Source organism: Gorilla gorilla, chromosome 12, assembly GCF_029281585.2.
Source record: "Gorilla gorilla gorilla isolate KB3781 chromosome 12, NHGRI_mGorGor1-v2.1_pri, whole genome shotgun sequence".
NCBI classification, from domain to species: Eukaryota; Metazoa; Chordata; class Mammalia; order Primates; family Hominidae; genus Gorilla; species Gorilla gorilla.
Window position 1 is genome coordinate 85,072,228 of NC_073236.2, and position 14,507 is coordinate 85,086,734.

The 14,507-nt window shown below is 44.5% G+C and overlaps 1 protein-coding gene across 1 annotated transcript in view; it reads right to left on the bottom strand.

Annotated features, from left to right (window-relative positions):
* The window catches only part of EML6 (EMAP like 6), a 256,550-nt gene extending 242,285 nt beyond the window's left edge, over positions 1-14,265 (bottom strand). Inside the window, exons 1-2 of the mRNA XM_055377903.2 lie at positions 14,038-14,265; positions 12,553-13,262 (exon numbers count right to left, since the gene is read on the bottom strand). Coding sequence (XP_055233878.2) covers positions 12,553-12,749 — 197 coding nt within the window. The 5' untranslated portion in view covers positions 12,750-13,262; positions 14,038-14,265. The remainder of the gene's footprint in view (positions 1-12,552; positions 13,263-14,037) is intronic.
* Positions 14,266-14,507: the final 242 nt, after the last annotated feature.

The window sequence follows — 14,507 nt, forward strand, 5'->3', positions numbered from 1 at the left end:
GCCATAACAAGGACTCTGGCTTTTCCTCTGCGGGTTCAAGGCAGAGAATTGACACGACCTGTTCAACCGCACAACCTTATACAGCAAAGACTGCAATTACTTATTGTAACCAGATAACTCTGGCTGCTGTGTTTAGAATAGAAGGGAAAGGCAAGGATGGAAGCAGGGAAGAGGCAGTGGGTAAGAGGTCTTAGGAAAAGAGCATGGCATGAAGAGAAAAGGAGAGAACAGATGCCTTGAAGGAGACAATGCATACACACATAAAACACATACATTATTAAGGTCAGGAGTTCAAGACCTGGCCTAAATGATGAAACCCTGACTCTACTAAAAATACAAAAATTAGCCAGGCACGGTGGCGCATGCCTATAATCCCAGCTACTCAGAAGGCTGAGGCAGAAGAATCGCTTGAACCCAGGAGGCAGAGGTTGCAGTGAGCCGAGATTGCGCCACTGCACTCCAACCTGGGTAACAGAGTGAGACTCCATCTTAAAAAAACAAAAACAAAAAGAAAACATATGCATTATTATTGTTGTTGCTGCTGCTGTCATCGTTACTGAACCATTTGAGAGTAAACTGCAGCCATCATGATTCTTCACTCCTAAGTATTTCAGCACACATCTTCTAAGATAAGTACATTCTCTTATATAACTGCATTGCTACAATCAAATTCAGAATATTTAACAGTGACACAAAGCTGTTACCTCATATATAGTCCCACATTCACATTTCACCAATTGTCCCAATACTGTTATATATAGCAACCCCTCTCCACCCAATCCAAAGTCACACATTGCATTTAGTTCTATAATTCTAGTCTCCTTTAACCTGGACATTCCCTCAATCTGTTTTAGTCTTTTACAAGAATAACATTTTTTGCCAAGTCCAGACCAGTTGTATTGTAGAATGTCCCTCAATTTGCATTGGTCTGTTTCCTCATTATTAGATTGAGGCCATGCATTTTTGGCAAGAAAATGTCATCAGTGACATTGACCGGCCCCTGTATGTATCAGGTAGGCCTAAGGAGAGGAGGCAAAGGGCAGGGGAGGTAAGAGAAAACCAGGGGACCACAATGATGAGCAAAGAAAAGCATAGGCACTGAGTAGAAGGTGATCAGCTGACCCAATGCTGTGAAGAGGTTAAGCACGATGTGGCTCCACCTAGCAATGGAGGTCACTGAAGTCGCTCCAGAGAACTCCAGTGGCTGGCGGAAGTAGCAGTTCACTATGTTGAAAAGTGAATGAGAGATAAAGAAAACGGGGGCAGTAAATGGAGACAACTAAGAACCTCATGACTTTAACTTAGAAGAGATTTTGGAAGGATCTTAGGGATTTATAAATGAGGAAACTGAGGCCCAGAAAAGGTAACTGCCATGCCCAAAGTCACATGTCTGGTTAGAGACAGAGCCCATGCAGTGTTCAATCCCATGGGACCCCAATCCCCATGCACAATGCCACGCTCCCTCTTCTGAGAAGTCTGGCATTGAAGGAAAAGAGGAGAAAGGAATCGGAAGAAAAGGTTAATAAAAACAAAGTGAAATACTCCTGCAATGATCTTCCTAAAATGTAAATTGGCCTTCTCTTGCCTTGTTTAAATGAACTCACTGGTCTCCATAACTTGTGGAATGAGCGGTAAATCCCTTAGCTATCTAGCTCCAGCCCACTTAATCCAGCTTCATCTCCCACCGTACCCTCCTCACTCTCATCTGTCATTCTGGTAACATTGAGCTACTTATTCTTGCTTCAAGGGACCCTGCTATTTTAAGCCCCTGAGCCTCTGCATAAGCTGTTCCTGCCCTGTCTTTCCCTCCTTCCCCATTCTTTTTCCACCTCCCTGCCAAACCGCTCTTCAGCCTTCAAAAGTCACTTTCTCCAGGGGTCTTCCCTCGAACCCCTACTTCTGTATGTTTGGGTAAAACTCTTCTAGGCCAGGAAAGACAAATTTAGTTAGAGCTGGCAGATGCTGCCTTACAATCTCTGCAGACATCTGGACTTCACTTCCCTCTTATAAACACTTCAACATATTTTCAAAAGTTGCTTAAAAGACCACATTTCTTACATTGAAAGGGATGCAAATCATGATTTTTCTTATAATACAGTCAAAATACCTTAAGCACAAACATTCAAAAGGAATGTCTCATTCATTGTAAGGGCCATGGCCATATTCCAGTAGGAAACATTATGTCCTCAATGGCTGTATTTTCCATCTAGGCCAGTAGAGAAGTATAAGGAAGAAGTCAAATCAAATTTGGTGTCTAAGAACACAGCAATAATCAGTCATTATTGCCATTCAAATATTCTCTTAAAAAAGAAGATTCTGAATCCTGCCTCTCAATGCCAGCTGAGAATAATATTTTCGGGTTTTTATCTTCACAAAGTATGTATATAATGAGTTCTATAGAAATCTCACCCCTGTTTCACACCTTGCTCCTTCCAAATAATTCGAAATATAAAGAATAATATCCAAAGCACTTACTATGCCCATGACAAGGTGCTAGGCACAGGGACACACACATGAAATTCAAACCAGATGGAAACATGGGTAAGTCAACAAATGCAACACGATGCAATGACTCCAGAAGGGAGGAACGTGCATGGTAGCCCAGATGCATAGAGAAAGGAGGACAAGATAGTCTTGAGCTGTCAGATAAGGCTTCAGGGAGAAGTGACACTTGCATTGATATTGAAGGAAGTGAAGTACTGTATAAGTGGAGAAAGGAGGGGTCATTTCAGGCAACCAAAATGATACACGCAGGGAAGAGGAAACACAAAATAGGATGCCAGATTCAGGGAACTGCAAGGTGTGTGATGTGGCTGGAGGATGTTAAGACAGGGAGGGACATCAGGCTGGAAGAGAAGCCAGGGAGAAGATCATAATAGACCGTGGAGAACATCTTGTGGGAGTCTGACTCTCATCATGCAGGCAATAAAGAGCCTTAAGCAGGTTTTAAATCTAGCCTTAGGAAAATTCATTTTCAAAATATGTTAGATAGCTACACTCACTAAATCATCCAACGGTTCACTCGTGAAACCTTTTCACTCGTGAAACCTTTTCACTCATTGCCATGGTTGATGTTCAGCAGGTATGCACCAGTATCTCTACCAGTTAAAATATGGAACTATTTCTTTACCCATTGGTAAATAACAGCTGTCCCTCATCCCCACCTCCACTACCTTGGCCACTGTGCCAGCCCCAGGAAGCCTCCTGTGAGTACCATCAAGCCACCTCCCCAGTGCCTGCCAATATCAGCCTCATTTCCATTTGCACCCCTCTAACCCATCACCCCTGACACCAGACCAGCAGGGGATAAAAAACCCTTAATAGTAGCACTGGCACCCCAGTGGGCAAACACTTAATGCCCAACTGGCCTTCCAAGGCTGTGGCCACCAGCCATTGTCTAGCACTGTCTGGAGACACTTCGGCACAGTCTCTTATGAGAAGTGAAAACTCCATGATATATCATATCACCAATTTTTTTTTTTTTTGAGATGGAGAATCACTCAGCCACCCAGGCTAGAGTGCAGTGGTGCGATCTCAGCTCACTGCAACCACTGTTTCCTGGGTTCAAACGATTCTCCCGTCTCAGCCTCTTGAGTAGCTGGGATTACAGGCACCCGCTATCATGCCCGGCTAATTTTTGTATTTTAGTAGAGATGGGGTTTCACCATGTTGGCCAGGCTGGTCTTGAACTCCTGACCTCAGGTGATCCACCCACCTTGGCCTCCCAAAGTGCTAGGGTTACAGAAGTGAGCCACCGTGCCCGGCCATATCACCAATATTTTTAATGTAAGCCCTTTTAGTATCCCTTTACTTACCTTTTCTTGTCCTCAACTCAGTATTTCTCACCACTGTCCTTTTCTCTGCATCAAGAAATCATTTGCCTCCTTCTCTTCTACTCCACCTTCTGTAGTAAAGTTGCCATTTATTCTCTCTCAGTCTATTCCCCCCTTATTAGGGGTGGGGGATCTTCTTTAAAGGGGCAGCCCTTTGAAACATTGTCCCACCCTCCAGGCTACAGCTGTTTGGACCCGGTAGACATTCTGACCCATGATAGAGCAATTCGATTCTCTTTCCTGGGAATTTGGAATTAAGACTCAAAAGATTGATTCAGTTGGTACCATAGGACCAAGACGGATTGTACTCAGGGGACTGAGGTGTATTTTTGGGAGGGTGGCCATGTGCAAAATGAATCCTTGAGTTAAGCAGCCAGAGAAAATAAAAGCCTGTATTGTCCAGAGAGAAGCAGAGACATGAATCCCTGTGATGCATAGGGACACTTCCAAGAGAAATAATTAGAGAAAGAATAGCTGCGTGATACTGTGCAGTGCCTAAGAGACCAGCCATACTCCCTGTAATTGAGTTCCAAAAGGTTTTCTTGTCACCTTGTAATCTCCTCAACTGTACTTCTTCGAAAAAGTTTCTTGCAACTGATGATCCCTTACTTAGAAGACATCTTGTCATTTGTGAGTCTTGTTTTATTCCTATCCATAAAATCAACTCATAACACAGAAAAATGTTTTCCTGGCATTATTAAACAGCAGTTAAACTAAAAATGAAGGCTCATGCCTTAAAATAATTCTCCATAGCCTTAGAAAAATTCTCTGACCAGCCTATTAAGGTATTACCAGTCCAGAGAGAGCTCCTTTCATCCCCAGGAGGTAGGCTGGCCTGCTGCTCCCCTCCTCTGTGTTAATGGGAAAGGGAGTGGCAGGCAGCAAACCAGTGGACAATCCCAGAATCCTTCAAATTCCAGTTGAGGTCATCCAGATGCCTACCTCCCTTTAGGGGAAGAAAGGAATGAACTGATAAAAGAGTAGAGGTCAAAAAGCACCCTCTGTTACAACTCCCCCTGCTTTCCATACCACTCACCTCCTCAGCTGGCTCAACAGACCTGTGTCCAGCAGCAAGGCTGATGCTTATAAAATCATTTTTAAAAAGCAAAAACCTTTCAGAGTAAACAAATCCAATGTATAGACTGTTGTTGGTCACTAAACCAGCAGTTACTAAATACTGCACTCACTATTTAAGTTATAGTTTACTTTATAAATATATAAAAATCTATATGTCACTCATTAGCTCAAACAGCATCTTTACAAATACAGAATAGCAACCAAAGCCTATGGTTTCTATTTCTTCTAGGTTAACCTCTTTAATGATTATTTCCATTTCTGGGTCCCCGAACATTCAGCATCTTCTACATGGGAGAAGTTAGTCCCCTACTGGCTGAATTCAAAGGCTGTGGGCATCTAAGATAATTTCATGGAGAAAAAGTAGTCTTTTCAACAAACGATGTTGGGACAACCAGATATCCACATGCAAGAGAATAAAGTTGGACCCCTACCTCACACCATATACAAAAATTAACTCAAAATAGATCATCTACCTAAATGTAAGAGCTAAAACTATAAAACTCTTAGAAGAAAACATAGGAGTAAATCTTGATGACCTTGGATTAGGTGATGGTTGCCTAGATATGACATCAAAAGCATAAAAAAGAAAAAATTAATAAATTGGACATCATCAGAATGAAAAACTTTTGTACTTCCAAGGCTACCACCAAGACAGTGAATAGGACAACTCACTGAATGGGAAAAAAGTCTGCAAATAATATATAAGGGACTTATACCCAGAATATGTAAAAAAACTCTTAGAACTCAACAATAAAAAGACAAACTGATTAAAAATGGGTAATAGATTTGAATAGACATTTATCCAAGAAGATATACAAATGGCTAATAAGTTTATGAAAAGATGATCAATATCATTAGTCATGAAGGAAATGAAAATTAAAACCACAATGAGATATCATTTCACACCCAGCAGCCTGGCAATCGTAAAAAAAAGACAGACAATAGTAAATCTTGATGATGTGGAGGAATTGGACCTCTCATACATTGCTGGTGGGATGCTAAAATGGTGTGGCTGTTGTGGAAAACAGTTTCACAGTGCTTCAAAAAGGTGTTCAGATCCACACCTTGAGGATAGGAGAGGCTGCACGATAGTGTTGCCTAATTAGGGTTGCTGCCATGGGAACAGTTTTTCACCTATCACAGTGTAATCCAAATGACTGATTGATGTGGTTGGTGGGACTGATACAATTCTTTATAAGATAGTATAGTTCAGCGCAATGTTTTCAAGCAGTGACCCATTATGTGGCAACCACATTTTCCAAAACAAAACACAGTCATATATATATATATATTTTTGACAGGGTCTTGCCCTGTCACCCAGGCTGGAGTGCAATGGTGTGATCACAGCACATTGCAGTCTCGACCTTCCAGGCTCCCAAGTAGCTGAGACCATAGGCACATGCCACCATGCCTGGCTAAATTTTTTAATTTTTTGTAGCGATGCGGTCTCCCTATGCTGCCCAGGCTGGTCCTTAACTCCCAGGCTCAAACGATCCTCCCACCTCAGCCTCCCAAAGTGCTGGGATGACAGGAGTGAGCCTGGCCTCATATTTCTGAATTAAAAATTAGATTCATGATGTGACAAGTATCCACAACAATAAATGAATGGAATATTTGTGACTGTCCTGGGAAATCTAGGGCATATGGTACCAAAACCCATGAGGCATTAATGACCTGGATGAGAATTACAATGACCTTGGTCTTTCTCTGGCTATCTATACCAGAATTTTAGGCACATTAAGTTTCTTCCCACCCTGGCACTTTTGCACATAACCTCTTCTCTGCCACTACATCTTCACCTGTCTTCCCCTTCACACCCTTCATGTTTCTGCTTAAATGCCATCTCCCTAGAGAGCTGCTCTGGAAATCTTGCCTAAGGTGGCTTCCATACCCCCATTCAACCCAGTTTCTCTGTGATTATTTTTCTTCTTAGCACTTATCACAATCTATAGTCATCTTATTTTCTTGTCCATTCACTGTTGGCTTCCCCCATCAGAAAGTAAGCTTCGAGGCGGCAGAAACTTTGTCATGTTCACTGCTACACCCCCTGCATCTGGCACATTATAGATGTAAAATGAGTTTTTGATGAATTAACAAATATGAAAGAATAAATTACACCCAACTTAGAGAATAAACAAATCTTAATAAAAATCACAAGACTATAATTTATTAATAAGAAGAGCAATAATGCAATCATTTATGAAGATCATTATAAGCTTCCGTCAAAAGCTTTCACTTCGCGCTCTTTCCAATGCACAGAGTAAGTGGGATCCAATGAGCAGTAGGATGGTACCATTGAGTAACTCTGATTAAACCTCTTTCCCTCTCAGAGCCATTTCTCAGTGTAAAATGAGAAGACCTATTTCTCAGTGTTGGGGGTGGGAGAATTCAATAGGATGACATATACATGAAGTGTCTGGTACAGAGCAAGCACTCAACTTAATATGGATTTGATTCTTTGTGGTTACCTCCATATTTCTCTTATTCAAACTGGTCAAGGGACTAAAGAATATAAAGTCACATCTCTAGGCCTTCATGTGAACTTGCTTACCTGACACTCCAGGCCCAATCATGGGTGTTAGACCTGTCTCTTCAAATCCAACAAGTTCAATTGTATTTGCAGCACTAGATTATTTGAGCCATGTCACAATTTTGACTAAAATAATTTTTTAAATTAAAATCTCTAATAGATCATTGTTTCAGGTCATTGTTCCAAAGCTGTGGCTATTTCTCTTTTTTAAATTTTTTCTTTTCTTTTTTTTTTCTTGAGACAGGGCCTCACTCCTGTCGCCCAGGCTGGAGTGCAACAGCACAAACCGGGCTTACTGCAACCTCTGCCTCCTGGGCCAAAGAGATTCTCTGGCCCTAGGTCCCGGAATACCAGGGACCACAGGCACCTGCCACCATGCCCAGCCAGCCCTTGTATTTTCTGTAGAGATGGGGTTTTGCCATGCCACCCAGGCTAGCCCTGAACCCCCAAGCTCAAGTGACCTGCCCACCTCAGCCTCCCAAATTGCTGGGATTAGCCTGGCCGAGCTGGGGATATTTCTAAACAAAACTTAAACATGGTCCCATTTCCAGGCAGAATTCTAATGATCTACTTCAAATATTCTTGAATAAAGCAAACGGTTTATAGACCAACAGAGGATAAGCGAGTTACAAAGAGCAACAATCTACTACCTTCTGGTTAGGAAGAAGGCACAGTTGTAGGGACCACAATATAAGAGGCCATAAAGCAGTGAAGCCAAAGCTTGCAGCTTTGGAATCAGACCAATCTGGGTTCCAATTCCCATTCCACAGTCTGCCAGACAGGGACAACAGGCAAGATCCTCAACCTCTCTGTGCCTCAGCTGCCTCCCCTGTAGACTGGGGTTAGCAACAGTGCCTATCTCACTGGATTGTGAGAGGGTGGATCAGATCAATCGATATACACATTTAGTTCTGAGTTTGGCACTCAGGAAATGTTAGCTCTGGTTATAAGATTCATTCTCAGCCTCAAGGGTCTTATATATGCTTACAAATGAAAACAGAATGAAACGATAGCCCTAAATGATACATATTAAGCGAGCAGCATCGGTCACAAAACACACAAAGTTTTGGAAGTGCAAGGTGCCCCTTCATCTGAGGATGGTACAAGGTCTCATGGGAGAGGTGAGACTGCAGCAGATAGGGCTTTGCAGGATGCAGATGCAAACAGGACCCCGGTGCTGCGCACTTACCATTGGCCAAACATTTTTGTATGTAATCCCCACAACAAACTACAAAGGAGATACCTTTAAAACTCCATTTTATAAGTGAAAAGTTGTTTCACTGATGAGATAGTTAAGATTCGAAAAGGTTTATTAAAGTCGCCAGCTGGTGGCAGTCCTAGGTTCAAACTCAAGTATGACTGACAGCAAAGTCCAAGCTCCCACTGCTATGCCATTGGAGGGGTGGGGCTGGACAGACAGAGAAGGGCCAGCGGGAAAGATGAATCATTCCACTGTGAGGCAGGGAAGAACAGAGTCATCATATGGCAAGTGGGAAGCAAACAATTTATGATTTTTTAAAAAAGGAAAATAAGGATAGGATGGTAGGTTAGGAGAGAGAACAGAAAGCTTAGGAATCTGGACTTCTGCCTGTGAGCAATGATGAATCATTGTTTTGTTCTGGGGGTGTGTGTGTGTTTAGTGAAATACTACTTCTACCACAACTAAGAATATTTATTGAGCACCAACTAAGGGCCAGGCCCCACACTAAACCCTTTGCATACATTTTTTTCTAATAGTTACAACTCTGCAGTTTAGGTATTGTCATTCCCATTTCACAAATAAACAAGGCCCTGAAAAGTGATGCCACTCACCCAGATACCCCCAGTAAATGGCAGAGTGGGATTTATACCCAAGTGTGCATGATAACAAAGTCAGTGCCCTTTCCCCTAAAGTAGCATTGTACATAAACCTCCTTTGCAAGTGGGAGCCGGAAAATGAGGCACAAGAACCTGGAGACAGGGAACTAGCCAGAAGCAATACATATAGTGGTCCAGAGTGAGGAGATAAATGTCTCAACTGGAATCACTGTGAAAATGGAAGGGAAGTAACAGAGGATGAATGTGTTCATAGGCTTTTCTTTCATTTACTCCCATTCTCTGTGTCATGTTCTACTACCTAAAGTGGAAACCAAGTTAGTAATTATCCCAGTCTCTATTACTGTCCTTGCTCTCAAGCCCTGATTTGCATCTTGTTGTTAGCCGAATAGCAAATATTACTTTAAGTATTCACTTGTTCTATCACAATGTTATCAGGTCTAAAATATGGCATCATCTTCTAATCTGTTATCTGAATTGAAAAGTAATCATTCAAGAGAATAAAACTAAGCCTCCACATTCAATAAATTATATTATGCCTCACATAGCAACATCTTTAAAAATCTGACTTAGACATATAGCCTGTCAAAGCAGAAGGACACATATGCTGAGCCCTAATGAGCTCTGCCAAAACCTACATTATTATTAGGGTTCCTTATGATCTTGGAGATCACATGGTTTTATAAAATGGAGTGTGTTATCAATACTTGTTGGGCTGCTTTCTAGTTAATATTCTTGGCAAAACAGCACAAAAAATAAAGCAGTATAGATGTATGCATATGAATATATCTTTCAAACTAATGCAAAAGCTATGTACCAAGTGGACAATTACTTATGCTATCTCACCTGATGGAAACAAGAGTTAGAAACGAACAAGTTTTGATATTCATGTGATTCAATAAAAAAACAAAACACTTTTGCATTAGAACCTTAGCTATAGTCCTCTCCATTTAATAACAAACTTCAGTATTTCAGGTGGAAGAATAGTAGTAACCAGGATACACAGAAATGAATTAAAATTCATAAGGACAAAAAATTGTGCATTGTGGTTTGTGCAGTGCCTTCACCAGAAAAAGATATTTACATATGTAAGACAAAGCAAAAGAACAGCATAAACATTCCAATTTTATAGCTCTTAATTCCATAATAATCTGTGGTTTGTGTTTCTTAATTCATTGAACTTAATTTTATTCTTGTGCACAAAGACATATTTGGATGTTAAAGAACTCTGCTCTGCTCTGCTCACCTATACATACTCTGACCCAACCAAATATTGTGGAGAATTATGAATACAGTCCTTTCTCTGAAATCAGGCTTACTACTATGTCACTAAAGTAGCTTAATGAATAGATCAGACGCTAACTGTCTCTTTTTCCTCTCATCAGTTAAGGCTCCCTGCAAACCCAGTTATACACATCACTTCATTCACCTTTTCTTCAAATCTGAATGTTTCCTTAACCACCCAAGCTAGATTTCATCACATCCCACTAGCCCGGCTGCTTGTCATAACAACGGTTTACTGCAACTCCACCCTTTTCCCACCTTCAGCTTCAACAGTGCATTTGGTTTTTTTCCTTGTATCAGAGAAAAAATTCGGATTAGGAGTTCAAATCCACAGAGTAGTTCAGTGAACTGTCACATTAATATTATTTAACCACAGAGAATTTTCTGTTTAATTGCCACTCTCTCCCTTCACCCAAAGGACTACATCTTATTTTGATGCTGTAATGGAAAGCACTGCATTAAGACAGAGAGAGCAAAAACATAATGGGTTTAAATTTTTAAACATCTAACCTTTTCATGAGTCATTGTTAATCATTTGCACCTGTAACTTTCATAATCAGCCTAGCAATTAGAGAAGCAAAATCTGCAGAACAAAACTATGTAAGGATGCCCCAAGCACAACAACTACCATGTTAGGGAGGGAAGAAAAAAAGCTATTTGTGTCATGCGTGACATGAAAAAAGTTTTACATGCTAGTTCCACTAAATCTTGAGAACATTAGCGCTCCCGTCTTCAAAAAAAGTCAAGATTTTTTAAAATCTGTAGTTTGAATATTAAGTGCTTGCCTTCTGTAACAATTTTTCAACTTTAGGTCTCAGAAAAAAAAAGGCTCTGGAATATAAGCACATCATTAGGAAGGAAAAAAAAGCTGATCTTTGAAATCATTCTCTGCACTGAGAAATTAGGAGCATGGACATGACACCACTTCATTTATTTCATTGTGAAAGACAAACTTAGAGCAAAAGTGGCAATATTCTGAGAATGTAATGGTAGTTGTTCTACATCAATGAAACGCACAAGTTTGGAAGGTATAAATATGGTCTCTGTCAGTTGTAGTCCATCCTCAGCAAGTCATTTTCCCTGTGGGCTGAGGCTCCCATATGACGAAAATCTTCCTTAACTGCTGCAGGCTGAAAAGGATTCCCTGTGAACAGCATCTGGCCCATACCTTGTTTGCTCACATAAAAGCTGACAAGGGCTGGAGGAAAATGTGTCTGGTCCAAAGATGAGAGGATAGGGCCAAGAATCACAATATAACCCCCTTCAATTTAACCGGGAGGGCCCCTAAAATGGCCATTCATCCAAATGAGCTCTCCTGTCAGTCAGTCTTGGGCCATCCGCTAGCAGATGTTGGTCATTGTGTGGGCTGGCTGGTAGGATTTTGTGATCCAGCAGCTGCCAGCCTTTAATAACCTCAATGATGTTGTGGAAGCATCCATTTAGTGTATAAATATGCTTTGGGCATTAAAACACTGCCAAGTGAAATATTAGAGAACAAACTCCCCACCCACTGCAGAAATTTCCCAGGTCCAAAGCATCTGAGATGAAGATTCCAAATTACCAGTAGTAAAATTTCTTTCAGATCTTTTTTAATCCTCTTGCTTACTGAGAAACCCACTGAGGAGCCTCCCAAAGATGATGCCCACACTTCAGGCTATTGGTCCTACCGTGCACCTGGTTAGGGAAGGAAGAAGTGTTTCATAGTTACCCAGGCTCCTTCCACTTGTAGCAGGAAAGAACAGCAAGAAAGCATCAGAACACTCAACTCCTTGGAGATTTAAAAGCCAGAATTCCGGAGGGATACAGCGAAAAGACATCTCTCCCTCCTCACCTACACTCCCCACTCTGTTTCTGCCCTGGCCCTAGAATCAGCAGCCCTTCTGTAATTCCATGCGGCTCCAGAGAGAATCCTCTATTCCACGGGGCTCCCGGATCCGACCCCAGGTCAACCGCTTCCCACCTTCCCAGCCTCCACACGCAACCCTTCCCCGCCGCCCCTGGCCACCCCCTTACCTGATAATGTCGTCGTTGTGTCCCAGGAAGAATTTTTGGCTGTGCTCGCGGGTGTTGTAAACCACCCCGACCCCAGCCACAAAGTAGACCACCTCCTTGCCTGCCGTGTAGTACAGGTTGTTGCGGCACTGGTGACCCCGGTACCCGTACACCCACTCCAGCCGGAGCTGGCAGCGGGGCGCCGTCCGATCCGCCATGATAAGCCGACCCCGCGCGCCCCCCGCCCCCCCGCGCGCCGGGGCCGTCCTCGCCGAGGCTGGGGCTGCGGCGGACCTGCAGGGGCTCAGCGCGCGGCGCTGGGCGCTGATTTCCGCGGCGACACACAGGCACAGCCCAGCGGGCCGGCCGCCACCATCATCCGCTGCAGCCGCCGCAGACAAGCCGCCGCCGCCGGTGTGCGGCCGCCAGACCCCGCCGGGCGCCGGGATCCCTCTACCCGGGCAAGGCGGCTCTGGGGGCGCCGGCACCGGCGCGCGCGCCTCACTGCACCTGCGGGCTCCGGCCCCCGGGAGAGGCTCTCGGGGGGGCCAACCCGCCTTTTACATCAGGAATCTGCATATCCCAACAGCGATCACCCAGTTCGCTCACTGAAGTTTGCGGTGCGCCGGGGCTTCGCGGCAGGCGGCGAGATTTATTCTGCGATAGCCTTGATTTGACAGGCAACCCGGGTGAGCTCTGCCATCGCCGTCTTTGGATCCGAAATTGACAGTCTATATCCAGGAAGCGAGAGCGAGGAAGAAAGAAACAGATTTTTCGCATAAGTCACCCAATCCAAGAAAATAAATTATCCCCAAACTAAACCAAGTTGGGTATTTTTAAAAATTGTCCCCTACTCCCGCTTTCTCTCTCCAGTTCCATCTCCTTAATGATATGAAATATGCGTAAATGCTGCTGCCTGGCAGTTGCTGATGCGATTTGAAGGAACGCTTGCTGTTTCCCTAATAAGCGAGGGCGAATATGCAATGGTCATTTCTTAGATGCTCCAATTAGTTTTCATGTGTGTGTTTAATAATCATATCCTCCGTGAACCTTCTCTTCACCGAGAAAGCCATAAAGAACTTAGCAGCTCTCACTGATCAGCAACTCCAATCCGCATCATGAATGACTGTCTTACTCGGAAGAAACGAGGCACTACTGCAGTCGGAGGGAGTGCGCTACCTACAAACGCTCCTGGTCGAGGAGAAATTAAATAACAAGTGGCAAAAATCGTGTACTTCTCCCCAGAAACGTCTGCGCTAAACACCGGGTCCCACGGAACCCCGGGTCCTGCCCTGAGCCCAGCGTGGAGCGGAGTCGCCCGCGGGACCCGGGGGACAGCAACCCCCCACAGACGCACACGCCCCGGGGGTCGGCGCGCTGCGCGAGGGATGCCCGCCCTCAGGACTGTTCGGCCCGCGCGCACTGCCGCCTTGGCGGCGCCCTGCACTCCTCCCACTCCCGAACCAGCCTCGCCCGCGGAGCATCCGCGCGCTCTCTGCCTCTAACCTCTGCTGCCAGCGGACGCCACCGGCGCGTCCCGGATCCCGCGCGGGCGAGCGAGCGAAATCCTCTGCCTGCCCTCCCCTCCCCGCCTCCCGCACCCGGGGATGGACTTCGTCACTGGGGCGCCGCGGGAGACAGGTTCTTCCTCCAGCCGGGGCTCCGGGGGCGGGGCCACAACGCAGCGCTAGTGAACCTCAGCTGCCGGTTACTAGGCGAGATCTCGCCGCTTGGAAACAGCGACGCCCCGGAGGACTGGGGCCGCCCCCTCCCTCTCCCGATCCCTGTGGCCTCTTCCCCCGACGCATCCTGGGAAGTGTAGTCCTCTCTGCGCCGGTTAGGGCGGACAGCGCGCGGAAGGGACCACAAGTCCCAGGATTCCGCGCGCCCAGAGGGAGTCGCAGCGAGACCTGTACCGGCGTCAGCGGAGCCTGCGGCTCTCGGGATGAGGAGATCGCGGCTCACCAAGGGCGACT